Source organism: Equus przewalskii, chromosome 2 (genome assembly GCF_037783145.1).
Source record: "Equus przewalskii isolate Varuska chromosome 2, EquPr2, whole genome shotgun sequence".
NCBI lineage: Eukaryota > Metazoa > Chordata > Mammalia > Perissodactyla > Equidae > Equus > Equus przewalskii.
Genome location: NC_091832.1, coordinates 24504272 through 24528212, shown reverse-complemented (window position 1 = coordinate 24528212; position 23941 = coordinate 24504272). Strand labels below are relative to the sequence as shown.

Sequence of the window (23941 nt, the reverse complement as noted above, 5' to 3'; positions counted from 1 at the left end):
GACTGAAGACAGATGAAAGCCCAATTTGGGACGCGTTGAGTTTGTGACGCCTGTGGGCCATTCATGGGTACAGTCCATCTCGGGCAGGAACCGAGACAAGAGGCCGTTCCGGTCGCCTCCCTTGGACCTGAGGAGATGCCGGGAGAAGGCACGCAAGAGAAGATCAGGAGGTGGGTTTCTTTGCCTCTTGAGTTTCTTCAGCAGCAGCTGCAGGAAGGGCGTAGGGGACCGCCAGACAAAGAGCGTGCGGCACCGCCTTGGTCCGGGCGGCCCCTTTAAGAAGCGCGCCCCCAGCTTGTAGCCCGCCTTGTATGCAAATTTGGCGGCGAGGCGGGAGCGCGCAGCTGATACCCGGGGACTGGGCTGCGGCGGTTAGTCCTCTCCCGGCCGCCGTCGCCTCCGACATATTGCCCGCAGGAGCTGCGGCGGCGAAGCGGAGAGCGCCGGGGGGAGGAGATGGGTGAGCGGAGCGGGTCCGGCTCTGCCGGGGAACGGGCGGGCGCGGGGGTTAGGATGGCCAGGCTGCTAATTGCTCCCCCACGCGGACAGGATCCGGCGAGGGGAGGGGGAGGGGATGAGGGGCGCAGAGGGACCCCGCCCCCTCCTGTCGTCTTGCGGGGTGGGACCTCTGTTGTCGGGGCGGGACATTGGTGTGATGGGCGGGGCTTCCAAAATGAAGAGGGCTTGTAGGGGCTTGGGCTTTGGTGAGGACCCGGTGACCAGGGCTGGAAGTGGGGGCCGGGCTTAGCGGTGGGCGGGGCCTTAGTGCTAAGGGCGGAGCTCCTGGGCTGTAGGCACTTCTGCGGGCGCGAAGTTTCTGGGCTGTAGGGGCTTTGTACTAGGGGCGATGGGGAGGGAAGAAGATCTTCCAGATTAAGGGAGCCTATTCTGGAGCGGGGCTTCTGGGCAGAGAGAGCTTTTATTGGCTTGTGGGCGGGTTTTCTGGGCTGACAGTTGTGTGTAGGCGGGGCTTCTGGGCTGAGGGGCTTTATGTGGGTGCAGAGCTTCTAAAGAGAGGAGAGTAGGTGTGGGCAGAGCTTTTGGACTAAGCATGTGTTTCTGTGTGGGCAGGGGGGTGCTTTTTAAGCCAGGTATAATAGTGTATGCACAGAGCTTCTGGGTTACGAGCTGGTGGGGCACAGTTCCTGAACAAGTACTTTTTGGAGGCGTCTGTGAAAAGCTTCCAACCTGAGGAGCTAGGGCAAGGGGTGTGTATGTGTGGGCTGCGGTGTTGCCATAAGGAGGTATGAACAAGGCTATGACTTTGATTAGGATGGTACTTGGGAGCTGTGTGCAGGACCTATGTGCAGGTTGGTGCCTGGGAGCCTAGGGAAATAGGTTGGAGGTCCAAGTTTTAGGTCCGCAACCACAGCCATTCTCCCAGAGCCCACATCCTTGACCCTGTGCTCAGGCCCTGGGTCCTGACCACAAGACACCTGGATGCCATTGAGTTGGATCTCAGGGCCCTAGAGGAAAAAGCTGTCTCAAGGGTGCCCAGAATTGTAAGCCTGTGGGAACTTGTAGTATTGGAATGGGGCAATGCACATCAGAGCTGAGAGCACAGGGCCCAGACTTCCGAACTGCCTGTGACACAATGTAAACTCAGTTTCCTAATCTGTGAAAAACCTACATTGCTGAGTTCATTCACTCATCAACATATACTTATTGGGCACGCACTTTGTGCTCAACACTGTGGCAGGGGAGGGGATACAACAGTGAAAAAGACAGATAAGAGTACTGACCTCACTGACCTTCTGTTCTAGTGGGAAAGACAGACAATAAACATGTTAACAAATGAATAAGGTAAATTCCAAGGGTGAACTGTTATGGAAAAAAGAGAAATAAGGGAAAAAAATAAGATAGAGAGTGATGGGTGCAGATACTTCAAAAATGCCAGTCAGGGAAGGGCTCTCCACATGGAGGATGCAGCAAGTGCAAGAGGTAGCAGCAAGCTTGGTTTGTTTAAGGAGAGAAAGGCCACGATGACTAAAGCATGGGGCTGAGGCAGAGAACAGTAGATGAAGTTGAAGAGGTAGGCTGGGACCAGATCATAGGTCTCTGTGAGCATTAAATGATGAAATGAGACACTAGGTAACTGGTAGCCAGGATCATTGCTGTTATCCTTGATACATGCCCTCTGGCTTGAGGATCTACCTTATGTCGAGCCCCACAGGAGGACGAAGAGGTCCCAACAGGACATCCTACTGTCGAAATCCGCTCTGTGAGCCAGGATCCTCAGGAGGCTCTGGTGGGAGCCACACTTCCAGCGCATCAGTCACCAGTGTCCGTTCCCGCACCAGGTAAACCACCTTCCCCTCTTGCCCCTTACTGTGGGCTCACAGGCAGTATGGACAAAGCTCTCCCTGACTGGGCTCTAGGATGTGATACCCCAGGTGCTGGGTGGGGGCTTAGAGGTCATTGAGCAGCAGAGAAGACCCAGAGGGTAGTCACTTGGACAGATGCAGTGGGACATAGTGTCATAAGCCCAAAGGCTTGGATTCCAGTTACAATTCTGCTCCTAATTTGCTGGTGACTTTGACAAATTGTCTCCCATCTTTGGGCCTCCGTTTCCTCATCTGTAAAGTGGACCTAATAATTCTCTCCTTCCTCGGGAATGTTGGAAAGCCTGAATAAGGTTAGGGATAGGAGAAGCCTGTGTCAGCTGCTTTGTCTGACCCGCAGGATTAGGAGGACTCCATCCTTGCCGTGAGCTGCTTTTCTGATCCTACCCTGCAATCCTGTGCCCCAGAAGCCCTTCTTGGTAGAGTTCTCAGGTCAGCTCCTGATGTTGTTCCCTCCCCATCCCCAGGAGCAGTTCTGGGACGGGCCTCTCCAGCCCCCCATTGGCCACCCAGACGGTCGTGCCCCTACAGCACTGCAAGATCCCCGAGCTGCCCGTCCAGGCCAGCATTCTGTTTGAGTTACAGCTCTTCTTCTGCCAGCTCATAGCCCTCTTCGTCCACTACATCAACATCTACAAGACAGTGTGGTGGTATCCTCCCTCCCACCCACCCTCCCACACCTCCCTGGTAGGTGCTCAGCTAGGATCAGCGTGTGTGTGTGTGTGTGTGTGTGTGTGTGTGTGTGTGTGTGTATGACGTTTGGTTTCAGTTTAACATCGATTACTAAGTGCCCTGTATGCTTGGCCTCCTGCTAGCCATGGGAGGTGTAGAAGGAACAGAAAACTGACGATTCCTGAACACTCACCCCTAATGTGCTCAGTACCACACTAGGCATTGTAACGGTAGCAGAGATGAATCTGACACACATTTTGCCCAAAGGAGTGCAGTCTTAAATCCTGTGGGGGAGATGAACCACGGGTATATGTGAGTGTTTCAAGGAGTGGAAAGATGTCCATCCAGAAAGAGAGGTTCAGGGAGAGATCAGAGCAAGAGGGTTCACACACCACTCTCTCATCTCCAGGGACTGTCCCACTTCCCTCCTGGGTCCTGTTCTACTCCTCTAGGTAGTTTCCTGGCCTGACTCAGCTAGAGGCCTATAAAGGTCAGAGAGTGGGGACAAGCCCTATGGAAAGGACTGGGCAGGGGGAGGTGAGTATGAGAAAAGCCTGTGTATGGGCAGGGGGCCCACGTGAACCCTAGCCTCTGCCCCCTGACAGAATTTCCACCTGATCGACTTCAACTTGCTGATGGTGACCACCATCGTTCTGGGCCGCCGCTTCATTGGGTCCATCGTGAAGGAGGTGATTGGGTCCTAGAGGCTGACTGGGAACTTTGGACTCCCCTCTCCCCCTGGGAGTGCCAAGGAGACATACCCAGCCCTTCAACCCTGAGGCATTTCCTTGGGGCCCCCTTTGGACTTGATTGAAGAGCATTACTCACATCCTATCAGCTCTTGGAGTTTACTGGGTGTTGAGGAAAAGGATTCGCCTTGACAGGTTCTGCCCAACCTGTTGCCCCACATTTCCCTGGGTGGGATCATAGGCCATGCTGGGTGGGATTTGGGCACAGCCCCTGTGGCCTCCATCCAAGGCCCCATCCCGTCCTATCTCGCCCTGACCCAGGCTTCTCAGAGGGGGAAGGTCACCCTCTTTCGCTCCATCCTGCTGTTCCTCACCCGCTTCACCGTTCTCACGGCAACAGGCTGGAGTCTGTGCCGCTCCCTCATCCACCTCTTCAGGACCTACTCCTTCCTGAACCTCCTGTTCCTCTGCTATCCGTGAGTACCCCTCACTGCCTAGCACCCGGCTCCTGACCTCTGCCCTGAGTGTGGCTGGGTCATCAGGCCCCCATACCTGGAAGAGTCACAGGCAGGGCAGCAACAATATTGCCTCAAATTGTCTGATAGCATCCCCCTGAGATCAGAATGATTAGCCGCCTTTTGCAGGAGCAGAAACTGAGATGGCATAATTTACCCAAGGTGCCACCAAGGGGGCAGTCAGAATGGGACTCAGATCTGAGTGTATACCCCAAAGGAACGATGCTGAGGGGCAATGCACGGGCTTTGTCTTCCCTCTCTCTTCCTTTTCTCTCTCTCTGGTTCTTTCTCTGTCTCTTTGTGTATCTGGGTATTTATGTAATCTCTTGGTGCCTCCCCCAGGTCTGTGTGCATGCAAGCACCTGCGTGAGTGCATGTTTCTGTGTGTGTATCTGCACGTGCATGTGTATATGTCTGTCTTAGTGTCTGTTTTGCTCACTCCCTCCATCTTGCCAGAACCCAGATTGTTGAGGATGGAAAGATAATCTGGGCAGAGCCCAGGACTGCCCCTTTCTGGCCTAGGATTGGGGAAGGCTTTGGCAAGATATCTACTCTGGCTGTTCCTGGGGCAGGCTCCTGGCTGCCTGGGCATTAACAGGCCTTTCCCCACCCCTGGACTTTGTAGTTCACGGACTTCCTCAGCCTGGGCCAGTGCTATTTCCTGGGAAACTTCAGAGCCGGACACTCCTCCCTCTCTGCCTTGCGTGACCGAAAGGGTACAGTCATGAGAGGAGCTCCATCACACTTGCTTCAATTCTAACTAGTTTTTAATTATAAGAGTGACACACGTGTCACATAAAAACATTAAACTTTAAAGAAGCTTTTAACGTAGAAAATGAAAGTCCCACATAATCTCAGTCCTCTAGAGAACCATTATTTGCAGCATATCCTTCCAAATTTTTTCTGTGCAAGTACATACACACATCCTTTTTTAAAACAAAAGTGGGGTTAATCTATGCATGATACAATTTACTACATTTGTCACATAATCATATAACTTGGATATTTTTCCATGGCAATACATATGGATCTGCCTTATTTTTTTTAATGGCCTCATAATATTCCATTGTATAGATTTTTTACAATTTGTTTTGTCTTCTGTTGGTGGACTTTTGAGTTGTTCCTAGCTTTTCCCTGTTGGAAACAGTGAAGCAGGGAACATTCTTTTGCATACATCTTTGCACACTTGTCCAGTACTTTTGTACGTCAGATTCCCGGAAGTAGAATTACTGCACCGAAAAGTATGTCCATTTACATTTTTGAGAGATATTAACAAATGGCCCTCCAAGGTTTGTACTGGTTAGACCTGTCAACAGTCATCTTAATTAGACACTCTCTGCTTACTCCTGGTGAGTCCATTCTCCCTGGATACAGGCATTACCCAGTGTTCATATTTTCTTTCTTTTTTATTACTAATTTTTATTAATATAAGACAAGTATATCACAAAAAATCAAATCCAGTAGTGCTAAAAAGGTTAGGATAAAAAACAGCTTCCAACCCTACCCTCCAGATTTTTAGTCCCACTTCTCAAAAGCAATCTCTTTCACTGTTTCCAGTTTTAAGTGTTTTTTCAGTTACCTCTATAATTCCAGTATTCTTGTACCTTTGTTTATTCTTTTTAAAAATTTATTGATTGATTTTATACTTGGATAGTAGCTTTACATAGTTAAAATTCAAAATGTGTAAAAGAATATAGAATGAAAAGGGCTCCTCTTGACTCCTATCTCCCAGCTACCAGTTTCCCTTCTAAGAGGTAACCACCAACGTTTCTGGTTTCTTGTATATCCTGGAAATAAATGGTCTATGCATATGCAAGCATACTGCACACACACGGCATGCACGCATACACGCGCACATACATTGATTCCCTGCAGTGACAGATGAAAACTTAGTTCACCCTTTCAGCCATACTGTTTCCAGTATTTGATAACTATTGTTATTTTTAGTTTTTTATTGGTTATCTTTTTCAGTACTATGAGTATGCCTGTATTTTTTACTTCATCAACAATAGTCGGTATCTTAATCCCTTTTATGTAAGATGATAATATTAGGAACCCTACCCATCCTCTTTTCCTCCCCTCTTCCTCCTCACTTCCTGGCAGCTGTATTCTTACTTTTATATTGTCAAGCTTGACATTAACATTCTCCTATATAACCACATTTAATTCTTCCATTCTTTGTCTAAGGCTAATTCTAAAAATTAAAAACCAATAAGTAGCCTTGATATTATTATGAGTATGAAAATATCGTTCACTACAGGGCCAAGTAGTGTGCATTCCTTCTCTATAGTTACCGACTAATAACCTTGGGCCTCTTAAAAAAAGAATGTTCCTAGTGACAAGGTCAAATGGTTTCTCTTTTCTTACATTCCATCAGTTGCTTAAAATCATGCCACATTTTAGTTTGCTTCATATTTAGATTGTAGCTCTTATACAGCTTTTTGTTTTTCTTGGAGTTTCTAATTGCCTTTCTTTTTTCTTGTTGACAAAAGAATGATGGGCCTTCAACATATCCTCAAGTTTATCCAGCCTCTCAATCATGCTACCTGTTGCCTGGAGTCCATTTTTCCCCCAAAGACATCCCTCCTGGAGCCCTCCATCCTCCTGCTCCAGTCTGGAGTGGTTGCTCTTTAGGCCTGCTATACAGCTCTCAGCCTGGGACTTCCCTTCGCTGCCCTCCTAGGTTGGATCCACTGTTTCCTGGATCCCATGTCTTCCTCTTTCTTGGTTTTCTCCCTTATTTTGCTGGAGTACATTATCAGGTAATTTCCTTAACAATGTGGGAGGTATATACATTCTGAGTCCTTGCATGTCTAAAAATGTCTTTGTTCTGCCCTTGTACTTGATTGATGGTTCAACTAAATATAGATTTCTAGGTTCAATTTCATATTCTCTCAGAATTTGAAGATATTGCTCCATTGTCTCCAGCATCCGGTGTTTCTAATGAGAAGTTTGATACCAGTTTGATTCCAAGTACTTTATAGATGACTTGTTTTTTCCTTTCTGAAAGCTTTTAGGAATATTCTGTTTATCTTTTGATTATCTGAAATTTCACAAGGATGTGTCTGGTGTGGAACTTTTGTCATTCATCTTATAGTACTCTAGGACTTTTTTAACTTGGAGATTTGGGTATTTCTTCAGGTCAGGGAGATTTTCTTCTATTATTTCTTTGATGATATCTTCCCTTCGATTTTTTTCTATTCTCCCTGGGACTTCTCTTCATCAGATGGTAGACTTCATAGATTGGTCATCTGTTTCTCTTATATTTTCCCTCATATTTTTCATCTCTCTCCCTTTCTCCCTCTCCTTCCCCCCCCCCCCTTTCTTTTTCTGTTTCTGTCTCTTTCTTTCTCTGTCTTTCGTCTCTCTTACTTTGCCTTTAGGAAGATTTCCGCAACTTTACCTTCCAGCTTTTTTATTGAGATTTTTTTCAGCAATCATATTTTTCATCTCTAAGGCCTCTTTCTTGTTTTCTGATTGTTCTTTTCTCATAGCATTCTGTTCTTGTTTTAAAAATCTCTTATGTTTCCTCAATTTTGTTTTTCCACTAGGATCAATTTTTCTGTTTTATACTGCTAGTTCTTAAAATGTACTTGGTTTCTTTGGTTGTCTATTTATATTTAAGAATGAAGAACTGAGTAGCTTGAGTGCATTTTCTTTCCCTGTGCCATTGTGTACATGAGGGGGAGGTTTAACTGGAATTCTAAGTTCATGGGCAGGGCGCACTGACTGGCAGGCTTGCTTTAGGCTGAGTGAGTGAGGTGCCAATTGTCAGGCTGTGGGCCCCCATAGGCCAGAAGGGTCAGGGGTGTTACTCTAGGATGCCCCCATTAGAGACTTCAATCCTCCTCAGATAGTTTATTCAATTTCTTTAGAGAAGAATCCCTCAGGGTGGGTTGTGAGAGGTGTGTAGGAAAATAAAAGGACTGACTCTTATAAGTAAATACAGACCTTTGTTTAATCCCAGTTGTTCAGCCCTGCTTCTCACTTCTACCCTCTATCACATGCACCTACTTCAAACCAGAGTCTCTCTTGGGTCACTCTGGGCAGGTTAGCTCCTACCCCCAATGCGGCCTTCTCATGGCATGTTTTAGACCTGTACCATCTGGTTTATTAGCTTCCAGCTGCCTCTTGTTATTGAACATTTGAAATAGGCTGGTTTGAATTGAGATGTGCTATAAGTTTAAAATATACGCCTGATTCTGAAGACTTAGTACGAGAAAAGAAAGTACGTAAAACATCTCATGCATAAATAATGACTACATGTTGAAATGGTGATACTTTGCATATAATGGGTTAAGTAAAATAGAGTATTAAAATTAATTTGATCTCTTTTTTTAGGTAGCCACTAGAAAATTTAAAACTACATGTGACTCCCATTGTATTTTTGTTGGATAGTGCTGCTCTAGACGGTGGCTTCCTTCCTTATCTGTCAGCGTTTTTGTCTGCTTTCTAAATTTGTCAAAATCGCTTGTGTGCTGATAATTCCGACTCCCATTCATTTTTTGATGTGAATTTATTTTCTGCTTTTACACTGTCATATCTTGGGTGGAGAGGATGAGAGGGAATCTGCCGTCTTGCATGTGAAGTTGCTTCTAACTTGTGACCTGTCAGAGCAGTCACTTGCTGTAACCAAATAATTTAATTGTATCTACAGTCCTTCTTAGAGGCAAAGCCAGGGAGATTCTTAAGTACTTGCCCTTAAGTTTGAGTCTGAATCCCTTATATGTTCATGTAGGTGCCCCACCCCCTCATTCCCACAAGGTATCTTGAAGAGTGTTTTGGGAATCTCATTTCAGTCTTCTTTTCTGTCCCACAGAATCACTGGCCCCTTTCTTTTCTAAACAAAATTGTATTGATCTTCTGGGCCAGACACCATGCTGGGGGTTGTTGTAAGAATTAAAAGAGGGTATTTATGAAAACACTAGCAGAATGCCTGGCAGAGCCTAGAGAATCAATACAAGCTGTATAACTTAAGGAAACTGAGGCTCATAGAGGTTAGCTAACTTGCCCTAAATCACAGCACTAGTAAATGGCAGAGCTAGGATTTTAATTGTAGCCTATGTCACCCCAAAAGTTATACTCTCAACCACAGTTCTCTAAGGTATCTTACTTAACCTTACTCCAAGGAGAATGGTAGCATCCCCATTTTATAGACCAGAAAGCAAAAACCCACAGAGGTTCATTGCTTGCCCAAGGACACTCATATATCCCTTCTTGGAACCTGAGGAAAAAGGAAAAGAGAAAATTACTGTTGATGAGGAAACAGCATTCTCATTGGCCCTAACTGCAGGGGGCAGCCCAGGGACCCTTCTGAACTTGTGTGTTGGAGACCTGGGAAATTGAGAGGCCACAAGCTAAAACAAAGAATGCCTGTAACGAGCACTCATTATGATGTTCCATGAGCTGTGCTTGCCACTTCCTTGCTTTTTATAATTACCTACTCTTCTGAGCTATGAGTCCATCTAGTTTTCTCCTCAAATGATACCAGCCACACCCTCAAAACACCCCTTGAGTAATTAGCTCCAGGCCTGACCTAAGGGTGCTGCTCGGGGAAGGAACTCATACTGTTCAAGGGCCCATCTCAGTGCCTGGCACACACGAGGTACACAAATACTGTTCCACTGCCCTCTGCAAACTAAAGAGCTGCCTCTAGCATCAGCACCCTTGACAAGTTACACCTCTCTTTTGTGGTACTGTGTACATTTTTAATCAATTAATTACTCATAGTATTTGTTGAGTATCCGTCTTGATCTTTGGTAGCAGACAGTTCAGGGTTTGAATCCCAGCTCTCTTACTTCCTTACTAATTGTGTAACCTTTGGGAATCTGCTTGACCTGTCTGAGCCGCAGCTTCCTCAGCTGGAAAGGGCACAAAGTAGCAGTACCTAACTCATGGTGTTCTTAGGAGCAACAAAAGAAGAGAATGTATGTAGAGCACTTAGTCCAGTGTCTGGAACATCAGTTGTGCCCAGTGAACATGGGCTGTTATGATTATGGTTAGTCAGCAAGAGACTTTTAGGGCAGGGGCTTGTCTCTTGCTTCTGACTGTATCTCAATGCTCGGCACAATGCTTGGCATGCCTTCAATGCTAATACATGTGTTGAATGACTGACCATTGGATGGGAGGATGGATGGATAGAAGGATGGGTAAATTCTCCCCTCTGAGCAGCCAAGAGAGCTAAGGCCCAGGGAGGAAAAAAGATTCTCTGAGTGGCTGAGGGTTGGGATCCTGGCCCATGGGCAGGCCTGCCCTCACCACCGTCTTCTCCAGCAGGTTTGGGATGTACATTCCGTTCCTGCAGCTGAACTGTGACCTCCGCAAGACAAACCTTTTCAGCCACATGGCCTCCGTGGGTCCCCGAGAGGCAGTCAGTGGCCTGGCACGGAGCCGGGACTACCTGCTGACGCTGCGGGAGACATGGAAACAGCACACGCGGCAGCTGTATGGCCCGGACGCCATGCCCACCCATGCCTGCTGCCTGTCACCCAGCCTCATCCGCAGCGAGGTGGAGTTCCTCAAGATGGACTTCAACTGGCGCATGAAGGAAGTGCTGGTCAGCTCCATGCTGAGTGCCTATTATGTGGCCTTTGTGCCTGTCTGGTTCGTGAAGGTGCGTAGCTCAACCCAGGGAGGGCAAGGACCTGCCCTGGGGCCTTCCCTGCTGCCTGCCCCACAGAGCCCTCCTCCTTACATAAACCATTCTACTGTTTTTGATGAGATTCCTTTATGTTCTCTTGGGAGTTAGAGTGACTACTGCCTCCATTTTAGAGTGGAGAGAACAAGGCTCACTGAAAGGAAGTGGCCTGCACAAGGCCACCCAGCCAATGACGGGGACATGGCATTGTTCATAATACTTGATAACAAAAAGCAGTGACTGTATTATTTCAATGCGACTGTTTTGGCACAGGCATGTCACAGTGTCCTGCTTTATCATTAAGTAGGAAAGCCAGGATTCATCCGGATCTGAGTGACTCCAAAAGCCTGTGCCCTCTCTCTAGCTTGTATGGCCTTCTGGGAAGGTACCTCCCCACCTGACAGTAGGCTTGAAACGTTTTTCCAAGGATGGACCACACCGAATGATTGGAGGCTGAGAGGACTTAATGTCTGTTGAGCACCTCCAATGTGCTGGAGTTTTCATGAGTATTATAAGCCTCCTGACGCTTCTCAGAGGTGGTCGCTCCTATCCTCATTTAACAGATGAGGAAGCTAGAGCACAGACAAGTGAAATGACTCACCCAGAATCTCATAGTTAATAAGCAGGAGAGCCAAGATTTGAGTTCATGTCTCTTGGACCCCAGAGCCTGCACACAGGCTCCAAGCGGTGGGCAGTGGGACCACTTTTTCTTTGAAGAAAACTGAGTAGTTGACACAAGGTCCAAGCCCATGATTAAGCCTTCTTTATTAGGTGTTTGGTCCTTGGTTTCAGGCCACCCTGAAGTCTCTTCAGGGCTTTCCTGATCTCTGAGGCAGATAGAATCAGGGAAGGGGGAGGGAGTGAGGCCATTATGGCGTCCCGGGCCTCACCCACCTCCTGCTGCCCCCAGAACACACATTACTATGACAAGCGCTGGTCCTGTGAGCTCTTCCTGCTGGTGTCCATCAGCACCTCAGTGATCCTCATGCAGCACCTGCTGCCCGCCAGCTACTGCGACCTGCTGCACAAGGCCGCTGCCCACCTGGGCTGCTGGCAGAAGGTGGACCCAGCGCTGTGCTCCAACGTGCTGCAGCACCCGTAAGTGGCCCTGCCCTTCTCTGTCCAACCCCAGCCCTCCTGGTCCATGTCTGGAATCATTCGCCTCACTCATCAACTCATTCATTCAGTCAGCAAATAGTTATCGAGCATGACTTGTATCATAGGCCTTGTGGCCAGAGTAGGGTATGGCAGGGCCCAAGATGGACACGTTCCCTGTCCTTGAGTAACTTGCAGTGTTCTAGAGATGGGAGGGGAGCAGGCAGTAAATTCATAGACTCATTGACTTTCTCATTCTCTGACTATTATTTATTCACTCATTGACTGATTTCCTTATGCATTCATTCATTGCTTCATTCCTCTGTCACCTGCTCCAGTCATTAGGTCATCTCCTCTTTCAGCAGACATTTACTTCTACCTAATCCATACCAAGGAGCTTGGACTTTGACCTATAGGCAGAGGGCAGCTATGAAGGGTTTTGAACAATGGAGGGACTCATTCCAAGGTGTGCCTTAGAAACATCGGTCTGGTAACAGGATATGGTACTGTTGTAGCTGATGGTGAACCCTGGCCAGGGAAGAAGAAACACAGGGAGGAAATGACTGAGGCGTTCACAGTCTGGTGTGGGTGATAGCCATGTACACAAATAGTTAGGGTGAGTGGGGCGAAGATGGTCAGCTGCAGGATGGCACTGCACCCAGAGCAGAGGCAGAAGCCACCCTGCTCAGGAGCCCTGAGGTGCTGGGCTGTCCTCCCTCCATCCAGCTCATTCTTCATGGTGCCTAGCTTTTCTACAGCCTTTCATCACATACTTTTCACCCAGTTATACTAATATTCCTGCCTGTATTCCCCCATTAGACTGGAAGCTCCTCAAGGCTGGGACCACCTCTGAATCACATCTGAGTCTTGGGCCCAGCACAAGGCCTGGCAGAGAAGAGGCCCCTAGGACAGGTTTGTAGAGGTAGGCCCCCAGAGATGCAAAGGGAGGCCACAGAGGCCAAGCCTCCTGGTGTTGGCCCTCCATGCCAATCAGGATCCCTCTCAGGCTCTGTCCAGGTGGTCCAGGACAGGGGATGAGTATTGCCCAATGGGCCAAAGTGGGGCTTGGCCTAGCCTCAGGCTCTGAGAGGAGGGAAGAGTAGAAAGATAGAACACAGCTGAATATGAGGATATACCTGTCCATGGCTCACCATGGTCCACAGATAAGATCCAGACTCCTTCACATGGCTTCCCAGCTGATGAACTGGGTGCTGCCAGCCTTTTCTGCCTCATCTCTTACCATGCCCCAACTCACACTCTGCTCTCGCCAGACCACACCGCTTTGGATCCTCGAATTCTGTAATGCACTTTTGTATCCAGGCTTTTGCACGTGATGCATGTTTTGCCTGAAATGTCCTCCCAACTTTCTTTTCTGATTAATTCCTATTCATCCTTTAGCGCTTTGCTTCCTCCAGGAGCGCTTCCCTGACCACCCAGGATGGGTTCAGTGCACCTCCCCTACGCTCCCACAATCCCATGATCATTGCATCTGACACTTTCTGCTGTGTTTGCTTAGTTACTTGCCTGTAATTCCAGGACTCAGGCTTCTGGAGGTCAGGGTCCTTGCCTGTCAGGCACTCAGCCATCTCCTCACTCCTGGCAAAATGCCTGGCTTCTCATAGGGCCACAGCAATTTTTTTTGTTTTTTGTGCATAGTCTTTTTTTAAGGTAGAATTTACATATAGTGAAATGCACAAATCTTAAGATGTACAATTCTTTGCGTTTTGTTAAAGGTGTGTACAGCCATGTAACCCACCCCCCTATCAAAATATAGAACATTTCCAGCCCCTCTGCAAATTTCCTCATGGCCCTTCCCAATGACCCCACTGCCTACCCCCCCCCCCCACAACCACCTTTCCACTTTGTTTCATCATAGATTAGTTTTGCCCATTCTACAACTTATATGAATGAAATCATACAGTAGATAGTCTTGGGTCCAGCTTCTTTCCTTCAGCATATTGTCTGTGAGGTTCACCCGTGGTGTTGTGTATAACATAATAACTGTTTTTAAATGAATGAATCAATAGGGCAGGAGTGTGAGATTGAGCTTCTTGCAGACAGTGATTCTCAGTCCTCTGGCCCAGGATCCTTGGAGTTCCTGGGAGATCTTGCAGAACATTGGAAGAAAGCTCACTGGTCCCACCACCTCGTTCACATGCTCGCTGGGGCCTCTCTGTGCCAAGCTTTGTGGTGTGCTCTGAGGACACAGAGATAATTGGATACCGTCCCTTCCCTCAAGGGCTCCTAGACTAGTGAGGGATACAGGGAAATAAATAAGTGACAAAACATTGGGGAAAGTGGACCAGTAGCAAGAGATTTAGGGAGGAGTTAATGGATGCTGAACTCTGTGGGGAGTTGGAGAAAGGCTTTCTGGAGGATCCTGGATTTTGAAAGACGACAGAGAGCTTGCCAGAAGGATAAGGCATCAGGAAGGGCAGTCCAGTTGGAGGGAGCAACTTATGCAGAGACACGAGGCACTAAGGTGTGCTGGAGGAACTAGAAACAGTTCTGAATGGCTTCAGCATGAGGTCTGTGGTGGCAGTCATGGAAGGGCACACAGGGCCTCAGAGCCCATGCCAAATCCTTGGGGACTTGACCCAAAGGACGCTGGAAAACTTTCAAAGGGTTTTGGTCGGAGAATAGTCAGGCTCAGCTTGGTATTTTACAAAGACCACTCAGGCAGCTGTGTGGTGGGCGATTGGAGGCTAGAGGAGAGACCTTTTGGAGGCTAGACCTTTTGGAGGCTAGATGAAGAAAATGACCCCAGAGAAGGAAAAGGGTTTCCTTGACAATCCCTCAGACATTCATGTCAGCCTTACACCTTCTGACTCCCAGTGCAGTGAATTTCTCATGATTCTTACCCCATTTTGCAGAGGAGGCAACTGAGACCCAGAAAAGGAAAGTCACTGTGTCTAAGTGAGAGTAATGGGAGTAGAGCCCTGGTGGTCACCCCATGCCTAATCTTCTGGTATCCCCTTTTGTGGGTGAGCTGGGCATAAGGGACACTCTTGGGCTGTGCCTCCAGGTGGACTGAAGAATGCATGTGGCCACAGGGCGTGCTGGTGAAGCACAGCAAGAACGTCTACAAAGCAGTGGGCCACTACAACGTGGCCGTCCCTTCTGATGTCTCCCACTTCCGGTTTCACGTGAGTCTCCTCCCCTGGGAAGGATGGGTGGGGCCTGATCTAGAGGGCAGGAGGCCCAGTGAGGCAGGAAGGTGATGTCACAGCAAGAAAAAGCTATTTTCAGTATTTCCCAAATCCAAAGGAAGACAATGCACACGTGCAGCACAAGGACAGCCATACAAATAATCACTTCATAACTGCAGCTCACGTGGTAGCAGATCTTTGAAAACACTGGCTGGGAAAGACCATACAATAAAAGGAGGGGTTCTGGGTGGTGAAAATAATAACCATCAGCATTCTTTCTAGTATGCCAGGCACTGTGGTAGGCACTTCCCACGCACCCTCCCATTCAGTTTTCATGGAACCTTGTGTATGAGAGAAATGCCAGGGCTATCCCTACTTTCAGGTACTGAAATTGGCTTAGAGAGTTTAACTTGTTCAAGGGTACCTTACTGGGAGACTTGGGAACTGATGGCAATGACTCATGGACTCAGCACTATGAAAGGGCTGCTCAAAATCCTCTAGGCTAGTGATCTCTATTTTATTTATTTTAGTATCAAAATCCTTTTTTCCAACACAGTCAAAGACTAAAGTATATAGACTTTAATATATAGGACATAGACTAAAATATATAGGACCTCATGGCACTGCTCTATTTGAAAGAGTTGGAACTCCCTTCACTTCCCACTCACCACTTCTATAGCCCCTAAAAGACCTCCTCAGAACCTGGGGCTCTAAGGAACACACTTTGAGAAATCATTGATCTGCACCAATCTCTTCATTTCACAGTAGAGAAACCTGAGGCCCAGACAGGGAAGGGACTTCCCCCAAGCTCCTACAGCCTGTCAGGTGCAGAGCCGAGCCTGGCATACTGGTATCTTGGACTCCCATTTCCTGCCACCTCTCCTCCCATCCTGTAAGCAGCTTTTGAGGTTTAGGTACCTTGACCTCTGCAGAATCAAGATCCCTAGAGATTGATTACTCTTTTGAACTGATCAGAAAATTCTTCTTGAGTTCCTACACTCTACCTTTCCCTGTAAACACCAGGTAAGAATGAGGTATTGCTATGTCCCCTGGAAGCTTCTGGCCTAGCTGGGGATGTGACACATGAAGTAGTGGGTGACTCTGGCTGTAGAGTCTGTAATAACTTTCCATGCCTATGTCATAAGATTCTAATTTGTTCCGGCCTGAGAGTACCCAGGAGGACCACATATAAAACGATGTTGATTTTAGACCAGAAAAAGTTTGAGAGCGCAAATAAGACCTCTCAAGAAAATCTTCCTGGCGGAGGTAGAAGTTGAATAGGATCTTAAACAATTTATGTGGGAAGCAGTAGTCTCGGCAGAAGGAACACCACAAGCAAAGGCAGAGAGGTGGTAAAGTCCATGCCCAATCCTATGAAGTCTTCCCCCCCACCCAAGTCTGCATGGGACCCCAAGAGTTTGTCCCCTCCCCTGGCCCACCCAGAGCTCCCATCCAGGAGGCGGGTTTCTGGAGCACCCTTTCCAGCCCGTGCCTCCTCTCTCCCGGGCAGTTCTTTTTCAGCAAACCCTTGCGGATCCTCAACACCCTGCTGCTGCTCGAGGGTGCCGTCATCGTCTACCAGCTGTACTCCCTAGTGTCCTCTGAAAAGTGGCACCAGACCATCTCACTGGCGCTCATCCTCTTCAGCAACTACTACGCCTTCTTCAAGCTGCTGCGGGACCGCCTGGTATTGGGCAAGGCCTACTCGTACTCGGCCAGCCCCCAGAGGGACCTGGACCACCGGTTCTCCTGAGCCCCAGGGCAACCCCAGGGACAGCATCCAGGCTTCGGCCAGGGGCTCCCTGGGAAGGGGCTGTTGGGGAGGGATGGGTGAGGGGCAAAACAAAAACAAAAAAAGACAAAAAAATCCACCAGAGCTTTGTATTTTTGTTACATACTGTTTCTTTCTTTGATAATTGATGTGATTATGAGGAAAAGAAAAAAGTCCTATTTTTATACTCCCAATAAGCCTGTGTCCTGTATTTCTTTCCCTTCAACCTGCCTGTCAGGCAGAGAGCAGATGTGTGGGATTCTGGACTGGGAAGCCCCATGTGTGGCTCCTGGGGCTCCTGTGGGCTCTGCCTTCTCCAGTGGAGGGGAGAGGAGTGGGCACCTGAGGTCATGGTAGCAGTGACAGCTGCTGCTAGCTGAGTGCTCGCTGTGTACCAGACGCTGCTCTGTGTGTATTGCAGGCCTTGTCTTTATCCAACTTTCACTATACTCCTAGGAGGTAGGTGCTGTCACTTCTCTTCTATAGATGAAGAAGGAGCTCAGAGAGCTATAGTGACTTGCCCAACATAACACAGCTAGGCAGTGGAGCTGGGCCAAAAAACCCTCTGAAAGATGACAGTATTATCCTAGCAGAATGTGATGTCTTGATTCTCTTAGCATACAGTCGCTGAGACCCTGCTCTTTCCTAGGTGCTATGGTAGATGGTGAAGATGCCAAGACACAGAAACAAACAAGTCATACTACACTGGGATGGGCGTAACAGTTACAGGGGAGGGAATATTTAATGCTCTGTGGACTTCCTGGAGGAGGGGATAGTCTGAGTTGTCCACTTCCTAAGTGGACAAGAGGGAGGAAAGGCACTTTAAGCAGAGAAAAGGGTGCGAGCAATAGCACAGAGATTTGGTACATCATAGTGTATTGGGGGAGGGTAAGCAGAATGTGGTTCCCAGAGCAGGAAGGATAAGGAAAGTTGGGGATGGGGGGTGGCTAGAAAGGGCTGCAGGGGCTGAGTGAAGGAGGACCAATGGCTCTAGGCTAGGGAGGGTGAGTGAGCAAGGCCAAGTGCTAGAGTGGAAACACAAAGCTGCTTGGAGGGCCACCTGGCTCCTATGGGGCATAAGATAGAGGGCTCAGGAGTAAGAGGAGAAAAGCCATACAGTCAAACCACTTGTCTAGTCTGCCCATGTTCCCTGAACCCTGTTGGCCACAGGACATGCAGATCCACTGCAACCCATGTTTTTGGTGCCCCTTTTGAGGCAGACATTGTGCCAGGTGTTGGGACAGAGACAAAAATGAAGAAGATACTGTCCCTTCCATAGACAACCAGGAGAGAGAGAAAACCTTGTGAGCAAATTAGGGTGGTAAATGCTGAGGAAAAGGTATGTCCAGGGCGCTGGGGAGCAGAGAAGACAGATACCCCGACTCTGGAAAGACAGACTTTTTTGAGGAGGTGAGAGTTGAATTGGGTCTTGAAAGTGAGTAGGTCACCCCATGGTCAAGAGGGAAGAGAGGGCATTGCATATCAAGCAAAGGGAATAGCACGTGCAAAGGCACAAAAGAAGATAGGAGCATATTTGGGAAAAAGTGGTTCCCCAAATATGGTTGGAGCCTGGGTTGCCTGGCGGGGAGTAGCTTAAGAAGCCAGTAAGGACCAGCCTGTGTGTCAGATTGAGATGTTTGGGCATTACCTAAGGGCAGATAGTAGGAAGTTGCTGAGCAGAGGGGTGATATGATAAGATCTCTGCTTTTAAGGAGATAGTGGGTGCAAATGGGAGAACTTGGAGGCAGGAGACCAGTGAGGAGGCAGGCAAAGTGGACCAGGAGAGAATAAAGAGGTCTGACCTTGAGCAGTGGCAGTAGGGAGAGAAAGATAGTGCTTCCTTTCCTGACCGTGAGTTCTAGAGTTGGGTTTTTGCATTGTTCCCCTGAATGAGCCAGGCACACACCTAGAGTTGGCAATTTGTTGTGACAGGACCTGGAAGCCCAGGTCGCTCCAAAAGACAGCTCCCTCCTGGGACCAGTGACCTGAAGACATAGCCTTCCTCTGTGTGTTGAGGTGGAGGACAGGAGGACTGGCACGTCATTATGCAAAAAGGGAGGCCTAATATGTACCAGCCATAAATTCCATGATTCAAAAGGCACATGAACACTCAGAGCCGCAATTTCCTCATCTCTAAAAAAGGAGATCATACCTGTTGCTTTTTGTAACTCACACGCTGTTCGTTTGTTTATTCATGCAACCATTATTTATGGAGCACATACCATGTGCCAGATACTGGGCTAGGTGCTGGAGATACAGTGTTGAACAAGGCAGAACCCACCCCTGCCCTCAGAGAGCTTGCTATGAGATAAATGAAATAGCTCTGTCAACTATAAAGCACTGCATCTGTCTCATTCTTTTTCTACTTCTTATCTCCCAATAGGGTTGTAATCTGGTTTACTCTTGCCTTCTTCATTTCCTTACCTCTATATCCTTGAGGAAGTCGCTTCCCCTCTCCAGATGATTCCTTTTTCATATCCAGCTCAGGGTCTATGATTGGCTTTAACTACGAAAGGAAGGAATACCTTTCTGGGAGAAAAAGTTTTTAGGAGAGGAAATCTCACTATAAAAAGGAAACAGTAGCAGAAAAAGCTGGGAACTCCCAGGCACGCTTAATTTTCTCTGGTAGGTATCCCTCTCAGTCTCTCTCCGCCCACTCCTTTCGCACTCCGCCCCTATTCCCCGCCTTTAATAACTGCGGTCTCTTTAAGTGCGCATCTCGGTGTAAACTAGACTGCGGAGCTGAGAGCGCGTTTCTCCTCGGGATCGAATGTTAGGTTGTTTGTCCGTTTCGGGCTGCCGTCCTGCAGGTCCGCCATATTGTCTGCTGAAGCTGCCGCTGAAGCTCGCCGCCGCCGCCGCCGCCGCTGCCGCCGCCAAGTAGGAGCGAGCGGAGCCGCGATGGGTGAGTAAGGAAACCAGGCAGTTGGGGATCTGAGCTGAGGCAGTCTCGGGGCTTTGGGTCTGGCGAGAGCCCGTCTCCGGTCTGTAGAGGGTATCTGAGGCCCTTCCAAGTAGGTTTGAGGGGAGAAGCCAGGCCAGGAGTGCCGCTCAGGCCAGTTTGGGGCCGGGCTGGGGCCCATTCGGGGATCAGTCTTCGGGGGCTGGTTCACGGGGACGCCTTGCCAAGCCTGGAGCCCCCACGTGGTGGCTCTAGGCCGGAGCCTACGCGATCCCGGGGACTAGAAAGCTGCCGACCCTGCGGCCTGCGCCGAGACTGGGGCTGGGGGACGGGCTCCGGACGGCAGGCCCGGCCGGCGCTAAGGGAGCTCTCTCCAGGCGTGTGTCTGACCGACGCGCATCCCGACTGGATTCGGTGACTCCTCTGAACTCAGGGAAATTCTCCCTGCGTCGCGGGTTGAGTCCTCTGGTGAGGAGACGCCAGGCGAGCCATCTCCAGGCCCGTAACCAGGGGCAGCCATGCCAAAGGCAGCCTGGGCCCCTGAAGGCCCGGAGAACTTCCCGAACCCAGGCGGAAATGGGGTGGTTCTGTTGGGCTCAGAGGGCCAGCCTTCGTAGTGGTAGAAAACCAAAGGCCAAGACCTCGCGGCCATATATAGGTCGGGATTTCAGGATTCTGCGCCCAGCCCTGGTTAGGAGAAAAGGAGCGACCTGTTGCTCTTTGTGAAGGGACTCCCAGCTGGCAAGGCCTGTCCTTAGAATACGATGGCGAAGTCTTTGGATTTAGGGACCGAACTATCTGCGGCATTTCCTCTCCAGTAATAAGAACTATTAAATTTGCTAAGCTCCTCCTCTGTGCAGGCATTTTTCTGACTGCTTTACGTGTCACGTTTTACTTAATGTGCACAACCTAGTGAGATAGATACTACTGTTATCCCATTTTACAGATAAGGAAACTGAGGCTTAGAGAGGTTAAGTAACTTACCCAGGGTCACACAATGGCTAAACCAGGGTGATCACTCCAGAACCCTAGTTTTATAGCTGCTGTTCTTTACAGCGTGGCCCCCTAGTGGTTGGGGTGGAAAAGGGGGAAAGAAAGCTTGTAACCCTAGGCAAAGTTGTAAAAGTATTTGTGGGTGTTTTTGTTTTTTTGTTAGTGGGCCCACTTTGGAGTTTTTCAATTTCCTTCAGACTAAAGATTTCAAAGTTACTTGCTAACCCCAACTACTGTGTGTGTGTGTGTGTGTGTGTGTGTGTGTGTAGGGGGGCGGAGCTAAGTGAGATTCTAGGATTGAGTTTTCTAAGATCCCTGATCCTGAGGAAACAGAAATTATTCCCTTGAGCTGCAAGGCAATGACTTTAGAATCAGATCTGGTATTATAATCCTGCCTGCCACCTCCTAGCTCTCATCCAGAGAAGTCTCTTAAATGTCAAAGGCAGTAATGCATAAGGAAAGCATCTAGCACAGTCCACAGTAAATGTTCTGTTCCTTCCTTTCTGAGCCTTCCTTTCCTCATCTCTAGAAAGAGCGGAGGGAGCAGTGTTATCAGGTGTTTGAGGACTGAATAACAACACAAGTGTTTGGAGTCTAGTAAGGGCTCTTTAAATATCAGAACAGATTCTTTTCCACCCTCAATGTTAGTTCCTTTCCCTTAAGCGCTCTGGTTTCCAGAATCCTCCGTTAAGACTAATAGGCCTCTCTTTATAACTGCAGCTTTATGTATCAATGAAAACTTTCAGGGGCTTTTACGTTATATATTTTTGTATTGGCATTCAATTTCAAGAACACTGGTGTCTCAAAGGGAAGGAGCTAATGCTTAATTTGTTAAGCTCGGGGAAATAAATTTGGTAGCAGTTTACTCAATTTTTACAGACTGGGAAACCACCTCAGAGAAGATAACACAGCTAGTAAGCAGCAAAGCCAGAAGTGAGATTCTTACCCATTTTGCTGCACATAAACCTCTTAGAAGACGTAACGTAAGGTGTGAGGTAAAGTTAGTCCTTTTCTGGTAGACTTTGAAATGAAAGTTCTTCAGTGGAGGAACAAAACCTGACCCGGGGCCTGAAGAGATTTTTAGTTTAGAGTCAGACAGCCTCCCCTTTTCTCTCCAGCTCCATTTCAGGTACCTTACACCTGTCCCACCTCGTCTTTTTGAACTTCCAGCTATTGGTGTGTGTTTGCATTTTTTTCTTTTTGTTTTTGCTGATTCTTATACTGTGAAACTAGTATAAGGGTACATTTACCCCTAACATCAAATCTGAGGTGGTTTGGGTTATCCTCATTTATAGATGAGTAAACTGAGGCTTTGAGAAGACTAGGTGACTAGTCCAAGGCTGGTGATCTGGGCTGTTTGGATGCTGGGGACACTAACAGGGCCTGTACCACACTTCCCTGAATCTAGAACCTGCTGTATTTCACTGCTTCTCAGCCGTACTCTCGAGGTCTGGCCTGTGTCCTATACTATTTCTCACTAGCCTTAACAGACCTTTGGAGTGAGTTCACTGCCGTTAGGAGCCCTGTAGGGGTGATGCAGCTCTGGAAGTTACTTATTCTGACCCTCCCTAGTAGAGACCACAGCGTCTCAAGACTCTGTTGGCAGATGCTGGTTGTTTTACCACCATTTCTGCCGTCTTGCTTACCAGGAATCTGGCAGCCCCTCCCTAGCCCCAGGGGGTAGGTCTTGATATAAACACTAAACCAATCGTTGTAATCCTATCTCCCCAGGCAGTGATTGATTTAGGCATGGGCATGTGATGCAGTTCTGGCTAATTAGGTGTAAAGAAAAGCCTAGGGGACTTCTGGAAAAGCCCTCCTTATTTCAAAGAGATTTGCCTGGTTTTATTATTTTTTGCCAGCTTTTATTTTAACCCAGGTATCACCAAAGTGTGAGAGCCTCAAAAAAAGTCAGAGAAATGGAAAAGCTGTGATAATAGCCAACACTTACATAGAACTCACTATGTGCTAGGCACTAAGTACTATAATATTAACTCATTTAATTCTCAGGTTCTCATGTTTTGGTTGAGGAAACTGAAGCACAGAGAGGTTCAGTAACTTGTGCAAGGTCACATCTAATAAGTAGAGGAACTACTTACTCAAGTAGTATGGTTCTAACCAAAATATGGACTAGTAAGGGCTATATTCTGCCTCTGGAAAGGAAAGAGCCCTTTTCTGGCTCTGAAATTGCCATTAGCAATGCTGGATCCTGCAGCAGAATTTATAAATAAGAGCAAGCAGTTCTCAGGGTGAGGGTAGGAGAAGATGGAAGAAAATCTGATTTTTTCATGATGTTTTTGAGCCACTGAATTAGCCATCTTTGGAACTGTCCTATTTCTGGGCTTAAATAGGATACTGAGGGCCACTTCCCGTTTGCTTTTGGCTGCAAGTAACAAAACCTTTCTAACTGATGCCCCTTCTGGGTGAGAAAGTAACTTAGCCCATCTCTTTTAATTTCCCTCCAGTCTTGCCCACCCATCCCACAGTTCATAACAGCTCCTTGCAGAGAAGGCACTGAACCATCAGTCACCACCTAAATGTCCCGCAAGCATCAAACTCACTCCCCTTTCCTGGCCTACTTTTCCTGCTGGTGTTGGCCCAGACACTTGGGCATGAGATAGAAACTGTATCCATCTTTGGTTCCTTACTTTCTTCTTCCCTTTCTGTATTGGCACTTGTTGGATACTCTGTGATTCTGTTACTGAAGTATTCCCTAACTTGCTTTGTGTAGGTTTCTCTCACAGCTTAGTCCCTCAAAGAGTATTAATTCTGTGGTCTTTAACCTTGCTGAGTCTCAGGCTCTTCAAAGTGAAAATATGGATAGTACTGTTTATTAATGTTGTTAGTGAAGACTCAGTGAAGTACTAGATGTAAAAAAATATCATAAAGGTGTTATTACTTCAGAAGCCCTCGAATATTTTCTTTTTCCTTTTTACTGAGGAAGACTGGCCCTGAGCTAACATCTGTGCCCAACTTCCTCTGTTTTGTATGTGCGACACTGCCACAGCCTGGCTTGATGAGTGATGCCCTCCGTCTGCGCCCAGGATTCAAACCTGTGAACCCCAGGCTGCCAAAGCAGAGCATGCGAACTTAACCACTATGCCACCCGGCCAGCCCCCCAGATCTCTTCGGTAGCCTCCCCTACCACTACTAATTCCGCTGCAGCATCGTTGCTA

General features: G+C 48.0%; 2 protein-coding genes across 5 annotated transcripts in view; both read left to right on the top strand.

Moving 5' to 3' along the window:
- Window positions 1-304: 304 nt before the first annotated feature.
- TMEM39B (transmembrane protein 39B) lies at window positions 305-17067 on the top strand. Of its 4 annotated transcripts, XM_070610408.1 has the most exons (9): window positions 305-460; window positions 2174-2300; window positions 2810-3029; window positions 3620-3703; window positions 4025-4179; window positions 10495-10831; window positions 11766-11953; window positions 14976-15096; window positions 16610-17067. In XM_070610408.1, exons 1-9 carry the CDS (start codon window positions 457-459, stop codon window positions 16850-16852), a joined length of 1479 nt encoding a protein of 492 aa, XP_070466509.1. In that variant the 5' UTR covers window positions 305-456; the 3' UTR covers window positions 16853-17067. The 4 variants fall into 4 exon arrangements, with proteins under 4 accessions (XP_070466509.1, XP_070466512.1, XP_070466510.1 ...); XM_070610409.1 differs by lacking the exon at window positions 2810-3029 and having other exon boundaries at window positions 356-460; XM_070610410.1 differs by lacking the exons at window positions 305-460; window positions 2174-2300; window positions 2810-3029 and adding an exon at window positions 2688-2774.
- Window positions 17068-19474: 2407 nt separating this feature from the next.
- Window positions 19475-23941, top strand: part of KPNA6 (karyopherin subunit alpha 6) — a 50614-nt gene continuing 46147 nt past the window's right edge. The window contains exon 1 of the mRNA XM_008521886.2: window positions 19475-19775. Coding sequence (XP_008520108.1) covers window positions 19772-19775 — 4 coding nt within the window. The 5' untranslated portion in view covers window positions 19475-19771. The remainder of the gene's footprint in view (window positions 19776-23941) is intronic.